The sequence below is a fragment of the Pan troglodytes genome, chromosome 2, assembly GCF_028858775.2.
Source record: "Pan troglodytes isolate AG18354 chromosome 2, NHGRI_mPanTro3-v2.0_pri, whole genome shotgun sequence".
NCBI classification, from domain to species: Eukaryota; Metazoa; Chordata; class Mammalia; order Primates; family Hominidae; genus Pan; species Pan troglodytes.
In genome coordinates, this window is record NC_086015.1 from 105,772,909 (window position 1) to 105,789,641 (window position 16,733).

The 16,733-nt window shown below is 34.3% G+C and overlaps 1 protein-coding gene across 1 annotated transcript in view; it reads left to right on the forward strand.

The window, feature by feature from the left end:
• Positions 1 to 16,733, forward strand: part of ZPLD1 (zona pellucida like domain containing 1) — a 44,746-nt gene that overhangs the window by 17,606 nt on the left and 10,407 nt on the right. Inside the window, exons 3-8 of the mRNA XM_024355265.3 lie at positions 164 to 384; positions 3,436 to 3,617; positions 5,027 to 5,099; positions 9,524 to 9,621; positions 11,419 to 11,499; positions 16,216 to 16,387. Of these exons, the coding sequence (XP_024211033.1) occupies positions 164 to 384; positions 3,436 to 3,617; positions 5,027 to 5,099; positions 9,524 to 9,621; positions 11,419 to 11,499; positions 16,216 to 16,387 (827 nt within the window). The remainder of the gene's footprint in view (positions 1 to 163; positions 385 to 3,435; positions 3,618 to 5,026; positions 5,100 to 9,523; positions 9,622 to 11,418; positions 11,500 to 16,215; positions 16,388 to 16,733) is intronic.

Genomic DNA, 16,733 nt, shown 5'->3' on the forward strand with positions numbered 1-16,733 from the left:
TGTCTACTTTACTTAATAGCTGGCACATTGGATTATGGTGTATCAAATATAAAAATGAGTTAAACAGACAAAGGAGATGAATAAATATATCAGTAGGATGTTAATGTTATTTATCTTTCTGCTTTTCTGACTTATGTTTGTTTTTTATATATTTTTATTTCAGCTGAAAGAGACATCAGTGTCTATTGTGGAGTGCAGGCCATTACAATGAAGATTAATTTTTGCACGGTACTTTTCTCGGGTTATTCGGAAACAGATCTGGCCCTGAATGGAAGGCATGGGGACTCCCACTGCAGAGGGTTCATCAATAACAACACCTTTCCAGCAGTGGTCATTTTTATCATCAATCTCAGCACCTTGGAGGGCTGTGGAAACAACCTGGTGGTAAGATTAGTGTGACATTGTGTGCTAGGTCTGGGGTCATAAATAAAAATCTCCCCATTTCATGAAAGAATAAGAAGCCCAATCTATCTCTTGGGAAAAAAAATAAAATTGAACAAATCACTTTCCTTTGCCTGTTTGAGGCATGCACTCCCAAATATACAATTCTATCTTCCAATAATGGTTATGTTTATAGTAGTGGGGCAGTCAAAGGGCCTGAGGTCAGCTGTGCCCCTCTAAGCAGCATTATTTTGTGTGAGTGACACTGACAGATCTGTCTCTACAGTTTAGCATTAGCCATATTCCTCAGGCTTTATAAGAAATATCTGACCATTCAAACAATATTTGTTCCAGTGAGTCTGGCAGTGAACCGCTTGGCCTGTTCTTTCAGTGACCTCATTTGGAAAGAAAGACGAAAGATAGAATGGGAAGCTTGTAATCTTCTTTCATGCTTACCATTGAATGATCAACACTAGTGCTTTGTAAAAAGGGGCTGTCAGTATTTCTGGTATAATATTCTTAAATGTGTGGGACTGTCCTTTGAATTTCAAAATGTTTGTCATATCCAGTCTTACCATGAAATCCCAGTAGCACACTCTCTCTAGTCATTGTGAAAATTGAAACATCTCTTCAAACATTTCCACCCTGAATTAGAAATACTAGTTTGTAGCATTCATTTGTTTATTAATGCATTGAACACCAAAAATAGAGTTGAATAAGGAATTGACTCTCCAGTGAATTAAAATTAATAGAAGTGAATATATTGTGATTTGACGGGAGTATTAGTTAAATAGTTATACTGAAATTCACTTAGTGCTATTTTTTATTTTGCTTATTTAAATATAATCTTATTGGTAAATTTGCAAATATAAAAAGGAAGTGCAATAAACATAACCACTTAGCCCAGGGAAGGAGATATTGACTTTTACTCTTCACAAATTATTATTTTGTATTAAGGAGAAAGGATTGATTATTCCAAGGCCAGGGTTTCTGAGACTTAGTGGGAGATGGAAGACAGAGAAAATAGATTTCTTTGAATCTTGTTCTTTATCTTTTCCCAGAGGGCAGTTTGAATATTGTGCCCGTGACCATTTCCAAGCCTGCAGCTTGAGTATTGTTGACTCTTTTTATTAAAAACGTTTATTCAACTCTCTGAGTTGTGTGTGGAGAGGTTATGAAGTGGACCTAAGGGAGAGTGATGCAGGTTGATTATTACAAGTCCCTGTTCTGTGTGGAAGGAAAGAGCCTATGTGGAGATGAGCAGCATTTCCCTGTCTCCCACCATGCCCTGAAGCCTTTCTTTCCCTTTCTTGTCTGGAGGTGTCACCTTGCCCTGCTGCCTAGAAAATGATTCAGGAGAAAAGCCAGGAAAAGTGTGCAATGTGTGTGCTGTTTACCTTTTTAAAAAGCTGAATAAGTCCGCTATAAAAATTGCTAGGCTGGGCACAGTGGCTAACTCCTGTAATCCCAGCACTTTGTGGGGCCAAGGTGGGCAGATCACCTGAGGTCAGGAGTTCGAGACCAGCCTGGCCAACACGGTGAAACCCCACCTCTGCTAAAAATACAAAAATTAGCTGGGCATGGTGGCGTGTGCCTCTAATCCCAGCTACTTGGGAGGCTGAGGCAGGAGAATCATTTGAACTTAAGAGGTGGAGGTTGCAGTGAGCCGAGATTACACAACTGTACTCCAGCCTGGGTGACAGAGTGAGACTTTGTCTCAGAAAAAAAAAAATTGCTATATATATGTATGTATGTATTTTATTTTCATAGACAGAATTGGTTGGTTTAGCTATCAAATCAAGCAAGTAGTGGGAGGAGGGGGAAGATTTGCTTATCTTTCATTTTTGCCTTAGGTGCTACCAGATTTGGCAACTGCTCTAAGATCATTCCTTCATGGGAAAAAAATTAAGTTGGCTACTAAGTCTCTGGATTGGAATAATGATGTTTTCATTCATAAAGATTCTTGTCCCATTTATAAATTAACTAGATAATTGCCACAGCTTTGCCCATGTGCTGTTAGGTTCATGCATAAAGTTTACTCTATTGTTGAAAATTATCACAGGTCTTAGTAATATAGTGGTATCTGCTCAAATATTTATTGAGTGCCCTCCTGTATTTGACAAGGTCGAAGAAGCTAGAAGAACTCTCTGGTATTATGAAGGTCAAAAAATTATTGATTATTCCTAAAGTGGTGGATCTTAAATTTTAGTAAGACTGGAGAATTCAAGGAAAGCTAAGCAGACACTAGAAAATACACATGGACAACATTTTTACATAACTTCTGAAAGTTCTTGAACCCCCAAAACCCATCTATAAGCTATTGTCCTAGAAGTAGATAAGTATCTTTATGAACTAGAGAGGAAGACCCTGAGAAGATTAATCCTCAGAAAATTTATGATCTTCATTCATTTGTTTGAAAATCCTTTCTGGAGCCCAAGATGCTGATCGCTGTGCTATGCTGAGTTTGCAAAGGTGGACAAGATGGTCCCTGCCCACAGAGGGTGTTGATGATGGCTGAGGGAACTGCCCAGCGAGCAGGCTGCTCTTGCTCTGCCTACTAATATGATGGAGATAAACATTGCATATGGGGAGTCAGGGGAATTTCTTAGGGAAGGTGAGATCCTGGGGAGGAGTAGGATACATCATGGGAAAGTGGGGAGAGTGACAGCATTATCATCAAGAGTTGGAGCCTGGAGATATGAAGCTAAAGGGAAAAGGATCATATTAACAGGGTTTTTTTCAGCCATGCCAGAGAATTTTGGCTTCATCCATGAGTGTTTTCAAATTACTTGTTGTAACCCTTCGAACCTATAATCTCCTTTCTTTTTTATAAATTATGAGTAAAGTGTCTTTGGTAAATACGAAGTTTCATTTACTTACATGTCACTTATAAATTGCATTTCTCACTTATAAACTTGCAATTTCAAAACCTTCTCATTTTATAGTTGAACTAGACTCTAGAATAGATCTTGCTTAATGTTTTATTTTGCATATGAAGTGCCTAGATGTATATATAGCCATTTAATCATTAAACTGTATCTAACATTCTGACAGGTATCCACAATTCCTGGAGTCAGTGCTTATGGAAATGCAACTTCAGTGCAAATAGGAAATATTTCAGGATATATTGATACTCCAGACCCACCAACAATCATCAGCTATCTACCTGGGCTTCTTTACAAATTTAGTTGTAGTTATCCATTGGAATACCTGGTTAATAATACCCAGCTTGCTTCGTAAGTTTGCATTTTATTCCTGCTTTCTCATATTGCATTTTTGCTTCAGCCATTTCGTATCTTTCAGGGACTTAGAAAGATAGCAGGATTTATTAAAAATAGTTAAATTCAAACAATGTAATGGGAAGCATATTATGTCTAATATATTTACCTCTATCTGTTTATCTATTATCTCTACCTATCTATCTATCTATCTATCTATCTATCTATCTATCTATCTATCTCTAATTGTTATGATCCATAACAGACCCAAACCAGTTTTTCCCCCAAATTAAGCTGACTCAAACTAGCCAGTTGTCTGCCTTGGGTTCTCTTCACTCCCTTTGCCCAAGAGCCTTGGGTGTTTCATGGCCCTGAAGGCCCTGTGGTGTCTCCAGTGTGTATGACATTTGATAACTACATTGCTGAATTTTGCTTGGCTTCCCTCTTGGCCATATGCTTTCACTGCTGGGCTGTGCTACCCCAGATTCCAGGATCTCCATTCCTCTGTTGAGCTGTCACCTGGAAGGGTGCTCATGATTCTCCCAGAAACATGGCATGGCCTTTAGGCAAGGAGCTCCAAATACGGACTGAGGGTGTAGCCTTCTGTTTATATTCATGTATGCATTATTTCCAAAGCACGTACTCCAGGAGAGGGCTATGCCCACATTAAAATATAATCACCTGGATTTGTTGAATATTTTTGACAAAATGGGATGATTAAGCGAACGCTTTCTCCAATTTTGGATTTGCTATTATTAAGTCTTAGTTATTGCTTAATCGTAGTTATGAGGAAATGTGGAGGCCACATTCTACTTCATTGAAAAAATATTCATAGCTGGTTTTAATAGCACAGTAATGATAAGCACCTTGGTCAGAAGCAAGACGTTGACATGGAAAATGAGAAAGGAAAGGCCTCAAGTCAAAACAATATGGGTGTACAGGGAAGCATCTCTCACTCTGCCCCCAGTCCACACACTGAACACATTCTTGCGTTTCAATTCCATGGAAATTCATTGATTATTCAATTTATCACTTACCTACTATTTACCATCCAATGTTCTAGCAATGAACAAAGTAAACCAGATTCCCCGATCTCATGAAACTTCTATTCTAATGGAATTGATGAAAGTGTATTTGCATTAGATTCAAGCCCTTATCTGCCAAAAGTCTGTTAAAAGTAATGCAAAACAAACAAAAAAGATTGTTTTAAAAATAAAATGATCATAAAGAATAGCTTGTCTTTACTTGTTCCCTCTTGCTTTTTTAGTATTTTATCTGTTCAGAGATTTAAACAGTATAGCAACTCCAGGTATAATTAACAGTATGTCAGAATTATTCAGGAGTTTTAGTGCTTTAAGTCTAACACCTAGGTATCACTTTTACTTTAAAATCTCATCAGTGCTTTCCTTTTTCTAAATGTGTTTTAGGTCCTCAGCTGCTATTTCTGTGAGAGAGAACAATGGCACATTTGTCAGCACTTTGAACCTGCTCCTTTATAACGTAAGTTGATGGGTGAAGGATGTTATTTTCTCTTTCACTGTTGTGAGGAGTCATTTATGTGAATGGCTTTTATATAAAAATCTACTGAAAGCCACATTAACCCTGTTATGCCTTGGTAACATTTATCTATTTTTGCTACCATTTTCATATATCTTAGTGATAAAGGTATAATAATATCTCCATTAAATTTTCTAAAAGTTGATAAAAGATTTAAATTTTATATCATAAGTGTGATTTTAAATAATTACTTCAAATGTCTACCTACATTTACATGTATTTATTTGTTTATTTAGGTAGGGGTGTGTGAGTAGCTACAGTTAGCTTCAAGATTTAGGAAATTTTTTTTTTATGTGTGATACAAAGATTTTAACAGTACAAATGGTGTTTCCCTTAGAGGCATCCTTGGTGATGAATGTGTTAATATTTTCAATATGGGTTTTGGCTGATGACAATTCTGTCACATCTGAAATAATTTGGATTGACTACATAGCATTATCTAAATTTTTGTCATGTAAATATCGACATTGGCAGCAAAACGTGAAAAATACATGGATTTCTATTTATAACTCTAACATTAATCCTCCAAATGATATTTTGATGTTGATTAAAAATTTTTATTCATACATTTTAAATGCCTGATTTAAATATCAGTTTTTCAATCTATCAACCAACATTTCTGTAAATTATGAATCGGATTTTTGCATTATTATTCATGTCATCATGGCACTGAGTTATAATTCATGCAACTGATTTAAAAGTCAGTGCTTTATACTTTGAATATAATGAGCTATAAATATTGTAGTAGGACATTTTCCAAAGGCATTTAAAAAAATCATGTTTATAAGTTTGTAGTCTGACACCACAGAGTTCTAAACAACAAATTAAAATGTGTTAGAATCAAGATTGCCTTTCTGTCGTTTCTAAACTTTCTTCTGCAAAGAGAAGCTGTCGGCCGGGTGCTGCGGCTCACGCCTGTAATCCCAGCACTGTGGGAGTCCGAGGCGGGTGGATCACGAGGTCAGGAGATCGAGACCATCCTGGCTAACACGGTGAAACCCTGTCTCTACTAAAAAATACAAAAAATTAGCCGGGCGTGGTGGCGGGCACCTGTAGTCCCAGCTACTCGGGAGGCTGAGGCAGGAGAAGGGCGTGAACCCGGGAGGCGGAGGTTGCAGTGAGCCGACATAGCGCCACTGCACTCCAGCCTGGCAGACAGAGCGAGACTCCGTCTCAAAAAAAAAAAAAAAAAAAAAAAAAAAGGAAGCTGCCAAGATACTTGGTTCTACAATACTCAGCAAGCGTGTGCCAGTATTCACTTTTGATATGGTCAGATATTTACTATTGTTGTTAACAATATTTATATAACTTTAAACTGGAAAATTCCCATCTGTTAATTTATATGCATAAGCTCTTTGAGGTTGAGTTGAGATTACTAGTTGGATTTAATATTATTTGTTATAACTGAATGAGACAAAGATGAGAATTCCTGATTCTAAAAAACTGAAAAATATGATCCATATGACATGTAATGATACTATTATTTTCTGTGAAATTAAACTATTCTCTCACTGAAATAGCAGAAAATCAAAATTTAGAAGTGTGGATTTCAGGAAGGCTTTGTTATTAAGCTTTTTCTTTTATCATTAAGAGATGGTACTGTAGTTCTGTTGCTAACAAGGTATAATCCTTAAAAGAATCTCTGAAATTATAATGCTTAAAAAAGCCTATAATTAGATGATAACCTTAATATTTTAATTATACGATAACCAATTTTTTGATATTAGACTACAAGTGAAATAGATGGTGCCAAAATACTTCTCCTTTTAAATCAGTTATAGAGCAGTTTTAGTTTGACAGAAAAGTTGATTAGAAAGTACAGAGTTCCCACACATACCCCCTCCCCTTGCACATATTTTTTTCTATTATTTACATCTTGTGTTAGTGTGAAACATTTGTTACAATTAATAAACCAATATTGATACATTATTAACCAAAGTCCATAGTTGACATTTCTTTTATGTTTAGATTACTCTTCCTCTTGTACATTCTATGGGTTTTGACAAATATAAAGTGGCATTTGCTCATCATTGCTGTATAATACAGAAGAGTTTCAATGCCTCAAACTAAAAATTTTTTAACACAGTGTCATCATAGTATTTTGCCATTTTACAGGATTTTTAAAAATTAGTAATTTACACTAGAAAAATTTTTGATATACTTTCATTAGTTGATCCAAAATCATACTTATTATTTTTTGAAATATTAACATGTAGCTAGCCAGATGTAATTTTATTGTAGCATTCCAAATAAAATATTATAATCTTTTGAAGCCATTAATTCCTATTTCACATGGAATGTTTTTTATTTCTAACCCTTGAGGATAATGAAATTTTATGTTACATCCCGACTACTTTCATTTTCTGATTTGTTATTTGGAGAGGAAAAGTTGTACTCAGTTCGATGTAGCACAATAGTTTGTTTTTATGTGCTCTGGGATTCAGTAAGTATACTGAGGGGAAATTATATTTAGAAAACCAATGACTTCTATCAGCTATGTGATTTTCATATATGCAGATTACTAGTTGAACTGTGGCTTTATTTTGTGCAATATAAATATGTCAGTTTTGTTCATTGTGGAAATGGAAAGTAAGGATGCCTTTGTGTATTGGAATTCTACCTAAATGTTAGATTCTTCTGAGAGGGTGGAGAGTCAGCAAATATTAAATAAGGTTATTATAATTATGAACATTTTTTAAATGTTGGAGAAAAATTAAAATGGATATAATTGATTTTAGGGACAATATATTACTAATGAGTAAAAGCCACTATACAAATTAAAGTCAGAAAATTACCTCTTAGAAGCAATTTCAGTAGGAAAAAATTGATGATTCATAATTAAATCACAGCTGGATCATATGTCATTTGCAAAATGACTCAGCAATATAATGTTGTAAAGAAAGTAAGCATTCTTCTGCACAATATTGATGCAAATATAAGATGAAAGGGCTGTATAGTTAATGAAGTGTAGATTATTTGGAGAAGTTGGAAAAGGGAGCCTGAAAGATAATCACATAAAAATACTACCTATCAGACATGGTTAGAGGAGCTAATCATTTATCACCAAAATATAGAAAACAAAAGACTGAAGAGTATCAGTTTTTAAGTATATCTCTTATATATTTGGCTTTATTTGGCAACAAAATGTTTCGTATTAACATTTTTTTCAAAAATGAAGCATCCCAACTATTACTGTCTTAAATTATAAAGTTCAAAATATTTTGCTTTCTCCCAAGCCTTCTAAAGATATTACGGTTGATATGTTGTCTTTCCCAATGATTGTAAGATTTTATAATGAACATTAAAAACTTTTCTGCCAAACAGCAATGTATTCAGAATTACTAAGTTTAGGGAAACAATTGGCCTCTATGTTAAATGATGTGACTGCTTAAATTTGGAGGGTTTTTTTGGTTTGTTTTTTGCACTCTATTTTTTCTGGTTTTCCTCATTATCAAATTATACCGGCTACTTCTTAATTTCTAATCCAATGCTTTAATCTACTGTGGATTTGAGAATGATACAAATAAGCTGTCTAGAACTGGTCTAAAATAAGGGTAGAAAAGTAAAAATGAAGTCCTGAGATATCCTTCTATAAGTGACCTCTAAGGAATTTGTGCAGGAACCATATGGCATGTATTTTAGTAGCTTGGAGTCTGTGTTTGTCTCAAAAGCTGAATCTTGCCCTATAAAAAATGTAATGAGTAAATGTCTCATTTTGGTTTTCTGTGTATTATTATTTAAAGCTTGCATCTTGAAGATATTGATACATTCTAGAAATTTGGTTCTCCTGTAGTTTCTCCTATTCTCCCTAGAAGAAAATTTCTATTCTTCTGTGACTTTAAAATGATCTTACTTTGGTTTTCAATTAAACTTTAACAATTTCAATTTGCCAGGTAAGTGATTTTTGGTAAATAAAATATTATCAGAAGTATAAGAACTACAGTGCCTACAGTAAAGGGCTTAAATTTAAACAGATGTAATTTAAATAAACTCAATATTAGTCTCTAATATAATCAAATAAATGGAACATTAATTTAAGTAAACTAAATATTGACCATTGAATATTAACCAAACTGAATATCAACTAGTGACCACTGAATATAATTTAGATACAGTGAACATTAGCCACCATATATGGTAAACTATGGAAACAAAAAGATTCACACATGGAATCAATTTGTTACATGGATATGGCTTAATAACAGTTCTGCCAAGAAACCAGAGGGTCACGTAAATCCTTTTTGGATTGATTCTGTAGGTTTATGTTGATTTATTTTCTTTTTTCTCTCTCTAATATTGTTGTTTTAAGTAGTAAGTGTGCTGTTGTTGGGGAGGTAATAATAGATTTTTTATTGTTTCGTCATTAGGATTCAACCTACAACCAGCAGTTAATTATCCCCAGTATAGGATTACCTTTGAAAACCAAAGTATTTGCAGCTGTCCAAGCCACTAATCTGGATGGCAGGTAATTTCAAACTCTTGTCTTTTTTAGGTTAAAACTCTTTGACTGCCTAAACCCTCATGAGTCATAAAGTTGGGCCATTCATTTTTAAATTCAGTTTGAAAATATTATCATTGCCACACCGTTTAGGCATGCTACTAAAAAGAAATAACAAATTACAAAGTTTAAGAGGTTACACTCATGTTCTGTCATTAATTGGAGAATAACAAGTCTTCCCATAAAGAAGGGGGGTGGTTCTTGGAACGGGGCATGGGAAGATCTGGGATGCCGAAATGTTGTATCTCTTCATCGGAAAGATGATTAACCAAATGTAGTCATTCTGTGAACACTTGATTTGCTTGCTTTTCCATATGTATGTTACTCTTCAATATGAATTTATTAAAGAATGAAAGGACTCTGCATAAGAGTGTGTCAAAATTACATAAAATGATCTCCAGAAACATCTCCATAAAAAAACTATTAAATTTCAGATGATACTTAAGAAAATTCAGAGCAATCAAACTGAAATGGAGCTCAAAAGCTGAAGCTCTAACCGTGCCCTATAAAAAAATGTAATGTGAAAATGGCCTGTTTTGGGTTGCTCAAGTATTATTATTTAAACTTTGCATCCTGAAGAGATTGGTATACTCTAGAAATTTAGTTCTTCTTTACCTTCTCCCTTCCTGTCCTGAAGAATATTTCTATTCTTACATGAGTCTTTAAAATTGTCCTTTAATAATGCGGGAGTTTTTTCCATTTCATTGGCATTCGCTTCCCATGGATTAGTATTTTTTTTTATAACATCGGAGTTGGAATGGACTAATGTATAAATGTGAGCAAAATCTAACCTTGTGGAGGAAGGCTGTGGATATGTATGTGCCTCATGGCTTTCTTCACCCTAACACAGTGTCTATTGTGGACTCCACAATCGCCACTGATTCTGATATACAATTTATGCTCTAAACTCCTTTGCTGTATTTGGTATTATAACATTCTCTGATTCTGTTAGAGACAGTAATATCTAGAAACAAAAAGCTATTGTTTATAGTGAACATATAAGCATCTATGTAGCTCATTTTAAAGTTTACTTCTCAGACTTTGACCATTCAGTTGTCTTGTATACAATTATTTTATGGCATTAGACTTGACTCCCCTTAATGTGAAATTGACAATTTGGTGCAGATTTTTAAACACTTTGAGTTCAGGAGAAAGTTCTTACTTTTTAAAAACTTGTATGGGCACATAGTAGGTGTATATATTTATGGGGTACTTGAGATGTTTTGATACAGGCATGCATGTGAAATAAGCAGGATGGAATAAGAGAAAGTTTTAATGAACAATAAACTTCCACAAATAACAAGTAATAAACAATTATATTCCATGAGATAAGAAGTTTGTCAGGCAAGCGCGGTGGCTCACGCCTGTAATCCCAGCACTTTGGGAGGCCGAGGAGGGTGGATCACGAGGTCAAGAGATTGAGACCATCCTGGTTAACCCGGTGAAACCCCGTCTCTATTAAAAATACAAAAAATAAAAATAAATAAAAAAAAAATAGCCGGGCTTGGTGGCGGGCGCCTGTAGTCCCAGCTACTCGGGAGGCTGAGGCAGGAGAATGTCGTGAACCTGGGAGGCGGAGCTTGCAGTGAGCCGAGATGGCGCCACTGCACTCCAGTCTGGGCAACGGAACAAGACTCCGTCTCAAAAAAAGAAAAGAAAGAAAGAAGGAAAAAGAAGTTTCTCAATATTTACTTCCCTTGTATTAGTAACTAATATCCAAAAGGAAATTCTGACTCTAGATTATGTTTGCTTACATTCTTTCAGATGGAATGTTTTAATGGATTATTGCTATACCACCCCATCAGGAAACCCAAATGATGACATTCGATATGATCTTTTCCTTAGGTAAGACTTAGCTGTCTAAGTATTATATTGATACCAATGACCCAGTTGTAGATAATTGAAATGGAATATCTAAGTCAGATAAATTATAAAGCACTATTATAGCTTTTGAATTTCAAGTTTTACATTTTGAACTTTGAGTCCTTATAAAGCTGAAAGTATAAAATTTGAGAGCAGTTTTCAACACAAAATGCTGATAAGGCTATTGTTGAATCAGAGTTGTAAGTAAGTTATGTCCACCAAAGATGTTTTATTCATGTTTAGGAGATATGGGAATATTTCACTGTCTTAGGAAACGCATAGTTAGGATATTATTCGCAGGAAAAGAAATGCAATAGAGGTTACTATTTATCTGCAACTAGACTGTCTCATATGTCAAAAGGAGAGTAAAATTAAAGTAATGGTCTGGATAATTTAGACCCCAAAATACTTTTGTTCATTTATCAGTATTTAGTATAAAACTATAATGTAACCTACCACTCCTTTTCTTATTAGAGCCAATAACTTCATCCTCCTTCCCCAATAGACAGTGATATAGAGTGAATGTAATATATATCTGGGAAAAAAGGACATTGATCATAAAACCATTCAATCATCTCAGTTCCTTTTCAGCATTTTTTATCTGACAGCTGAACAGACTTGAGAGTCAAGCAATGTCTTCTAATCATGCTTATAAATTGCAATTGGCTCAGCTCACTGCAGCTAATTGACACATGATGGAAGTAATATAATGGGAAACCAAAAGAATACACTTTATTGGCTAATCAAGGGCAAGATGATGTTCAGAGGGTATGGTCAAACTGTTATTCTTACATATCCTATTTCTGGAAATGTTAATTTGAGCAACATTTTTGGGAAAAATTGTCATTATGTATCAAAAGACTTAAAAATTTCATATTCTTTGATTCTAGCTTTACAAATTGGGAAATATAGTTTAAAATATTTATGATATTCTGGTCTATCAGTGATATTTAAAATAGTAAAACATGGGAACAAATTATACATTCAGCAATAAGGAAATAGCTAGGTGAATTATGGACAACCAGTAAGTTGAGAGTCCATACAGGCACTACAATCATATAAAGTTATGTATTAGATAGAAAAAAATGGTTGGCTTTCTCCTACCTTCTCCCTTTCTGTCCTATTGGTATTTCTATCTTTGAAAATAATTGATTCTTTAACATTTAAAGGTATTAAAATATCAAGGAAAAGGATCATAATATATAATTGTGTATATAATGAACTTCATTTATATAACAGAAAAGACTGTAAAGAGAAACAGCAAAAGGCTCACAGTGGTTTTTTATGCTTGGTAGGGTTATGGATTTTTTTTTGACATTTCTCTTATTTTCCTAAACTTCTATAATCCTCATATATTGATAATCTGGAATATGATCATCAGACTTCTAGTGTGAATATAGAAGCAGCTTAGTTCTGAATCTTTTCAGTTTTCGTATTGGAAACCATTGAGAGTGAAATGCATAACTAAAGAAAAAAAATTTCCCAAATGTCCTTTTTTGTGAATCTAGGAGGAAAAGAAAACCTAGAAATTCTAAAGTAAACGCTAGTGTTGGTGAAAACAGTTAAGATCAAGAGAAAATGTTGTAAAAAGCAGTGTAGAAGAGGTGGTAAGGAAGGCAAGGAAGAAAAGTGGGTGCTGAGGGGTCTTAAGGGAGTCAGCTCCCAGAAGCAGCTGGAGAAATACACACCTAGAAGGAAAGGGCACTACTTTGAATGGAAACTGCTATCCCCAGGGCTGGGGAATCTGAAGAAAAAACAGTAGAGAATGCTCAGAGCCTCAGAAGTGGCAGATCTCATAAAGTACCAGGAAAAGTATACCTTCTAAAGGTAAAGGAATCGCCTGGGAAGGCAGGGGCTCTGTCCTTGGTGACAAGGCTGGTGAATAAACCTCAGGAACCCAGGGCTGATGGTAGAACCCTGTGAATATCTTTTAAGTTCAGTCAGCTGCACAGTTCTGCTATATTCAAAGAAAATTGTTATTGAAAAACAGAGGAGGGAGCCCTTGAGTTGGGGAAACCCTTAAGGAAGGTATTTACCATTCCACATTGCCTTAGGGGTCCTAAAAATTTTAGGTTTAGGGAAATCCAACTCTTTCAAACTTGAATGATAAACAGATGCAGGTATTTCTTGCAGTGTTCCAATATTCTACAGGAAAAATATCGAAAATGGCAGAAAAGAAAATTTAAAGGTGAATTAAACTCACCAGAATAATGCTGCCATGGAATATATAATATATACATCCCCACATTAATTTTTAAACAGCAAAAAGCATCATGGTTATGAAGATAGAATTATGAGAACTTAGGTAAGTAAGGATAGGACAGTAAAAGCCATGGCTATGGAAATGTGTAAAGGAAATGGGATAAGTGAAAATAAATAGAAATACAAAAAAATGTGTGAGAGGAAGGGACATGTAATTAGAAGGCATTCAAAGGAGTGCAGATCACAGCAGAAACAGTGTGGGACATGGAAGATAAGTATAAGAAATACAAATAAAAATAAACAAATATGAAGGAAAATAAAAAGAGGATTAAGTAAGAAAGATAGAAATAAAAAGGTGAGAAAGGGAATTCGATATATGTATAATATGCATAATTAGAATTGTCCCCCAAAAGCCAAAATAATAGAACACATTGTTTAAAAATATAATCCAGGAACACTTTCCTAAATTAAAAAAAAAAATCTTACATTGATATAATGAAATGATGCCCTGGATGAAATTGAAGATTTCATTAAGTGGAAACCAGGGGAAATATAAAAAGACATAGAAATAAAATTAAAAAATTAGAATTTTACCTCTTACAAAACTTACTTCTGGTGGCCAACAAGTAAGTAAGGAAGTAAGGATACAGAAAATCTAAACGACGTAAGCAATAAGCTATATACAGAGAGACAGCAATTTATAACTATATCAAAAACCAGAAAGTCCTCACCACTTGGAAGTTGTAAAACCCATGAATAAGACTTGTATAAAAAATGAAAATATGAACCAATGTTTTGGAAGAAGTTAAGAAAAAGTCGGTTCCTTGAAAAAATACATTAATAGAGAATCACAAGCTAATCACATCAAGAAAAAGAGGGATAAATGACAAATACAAAAAGATAAGCCGGGAATCAACATGGAAATGAGCAGAGTATGGTTCTATCAGATATCACAATCAATAAAATGTCTACAATTATTAAAGGAATGTGATATTATGCAAAGCTAGACACATAGACAAAAGTCACAGAACAGTAAACTGAGAAATAGATCCCCAAACATATGGGAATTTAGTGTAAGATAGAGTGTGGTACCACAAATCAGTGGGATAAGTAGATTTTTTAAAACAGTGTTGGACATGGATAACAGTAAGATAAAAAATAGTATTGGACCTGTACTTCACTCAATATACCATAATAAAACCTAAATAGATTATTAATTTAAAGGTAAAAGCTACAACTTTAAAACTGTTAGAATAAAACAAGAGAAATACCTTTAAAACTTTGGAGTAAGGAAACTGGCTTCAGCCTAAATACTAGAAGCCACAAAATAACATATTGAAAATTTAACTATGTAAGAATAAAACTGTACACACACACACACACACACACACACACACAAACACACACACGGAATGTCCAAAGCCAAATAACAAAGGGAAACAATTTGCAACTTATATAACAACCAGTAACCACTTTTCTTAATACATAAAACAACTCATAAGAATCAGAAAGAAAATGGCCAAGAACACAACAGAATTGATCAAAAGACACAAACCATTTTCAGATAAAGAAATGCAAATGACTATAAGGTATGTGAAGATACACAAACTCATTAATTGTAAGAAAATACAAGTTAAAATTATAGGGTGATAGTTCATTTTTACTCTCAAATAGGGAATAATAAAAAATTTGATCCATACATTTCGCTGATGTAGCTCTGGAGAAGTAAGCATTGTTTTCATATATTGCTTGTGAAGTCCAAAATTGAACAATATTTATATAGGGCAATGTGACAATATCTATTAAATGATTATATGGATGCATTCTGTAGATAATCCTGTACATGTTCAACATGATATATTGTAAAGTTATTCATTATTAGTTTTTAAAAAGCAAAAGATTCAAAAACAATGCATGTACATAAATAGGAAACTGATTAAATAAACTCTGAAACATGTCCATGATGAAATACTATACAGCTGTGGAAAAAAATGAGGAAGCTCTCTAAATATTGATACGGAAAGATCTCTATCACTGCTAAATCTTTAAAAGGCGAGGTACCACATAGTGTAGACAATATGCTATCATTTGTTTAAGGAGGGAGGACAATAAGAATACATTGCTTCTGTTTCTATTTTCATATATCCTGGGAATGTTGTGAAAATAAATGAAAATAAATGAGAATGAAAATAAGTGAGATCACCTCTGGCAGATTTCTATATATTTTAAATTATTTGGATTTTTGAACTACATGAAAGTATAATTCTTCTAACTATTAATGCAATCAGAAACTGATCTGTTTAAATTTTGTGATCCAGGTTTTATTGTCATATCTGTTGAATTAGCTTATGCTATGATTAAATATCTGTAACGTGGCATGGTTCTGTTAGCTCTTAATGTAATGGCGGAGCCTTAATACGGTAGAAATTAATTTACAAGTCCCAGTAGGTTGGTATTTTCCAGTGATGTCCTGTTTTCACGTTCCCTAAAATTTAGCTGTGACAAGGACCCTCAGACCACCGTCATTGAGAATGGCCGAAGCCAGCGGGGCCGGTTTTCTTTTGAAGTGTTCCGATTTGTGAAACACAAGAATCAGAAAATGTCCACTGTCTTCTTGCACTGCGTTACCAAGCTCTGCAGAGCAGATGACTGCCCCTTCCTTATGCCGGTATGTTTTTAAGGAACTTCATTTTAAGTTGTTGAATTGATCTAAGCTGAAAGGTTATCAAATGTCAGAAACTAAGTTCTGCATAGAAAGTGGATATGTGTTAGATCAAATAGTTTGAAGTAGGATTTATTCATTTGTCTAGTAAAGATCTGCTAAATATCCTACTTTGTGCCAAGCATTATACTGAGGATACAGAGATGAGGTGTGCACAAATTCTGAATTTAATTAGATTATTCTTTAGGATCATTAGCTAGTCACAGAAGAAATCAAGACAAAAATCTTATGGTGCAAAGGCAGACAAATATATGGGTTGTAGTAACAGGCAGTATTCACCATTGTGAGAGAG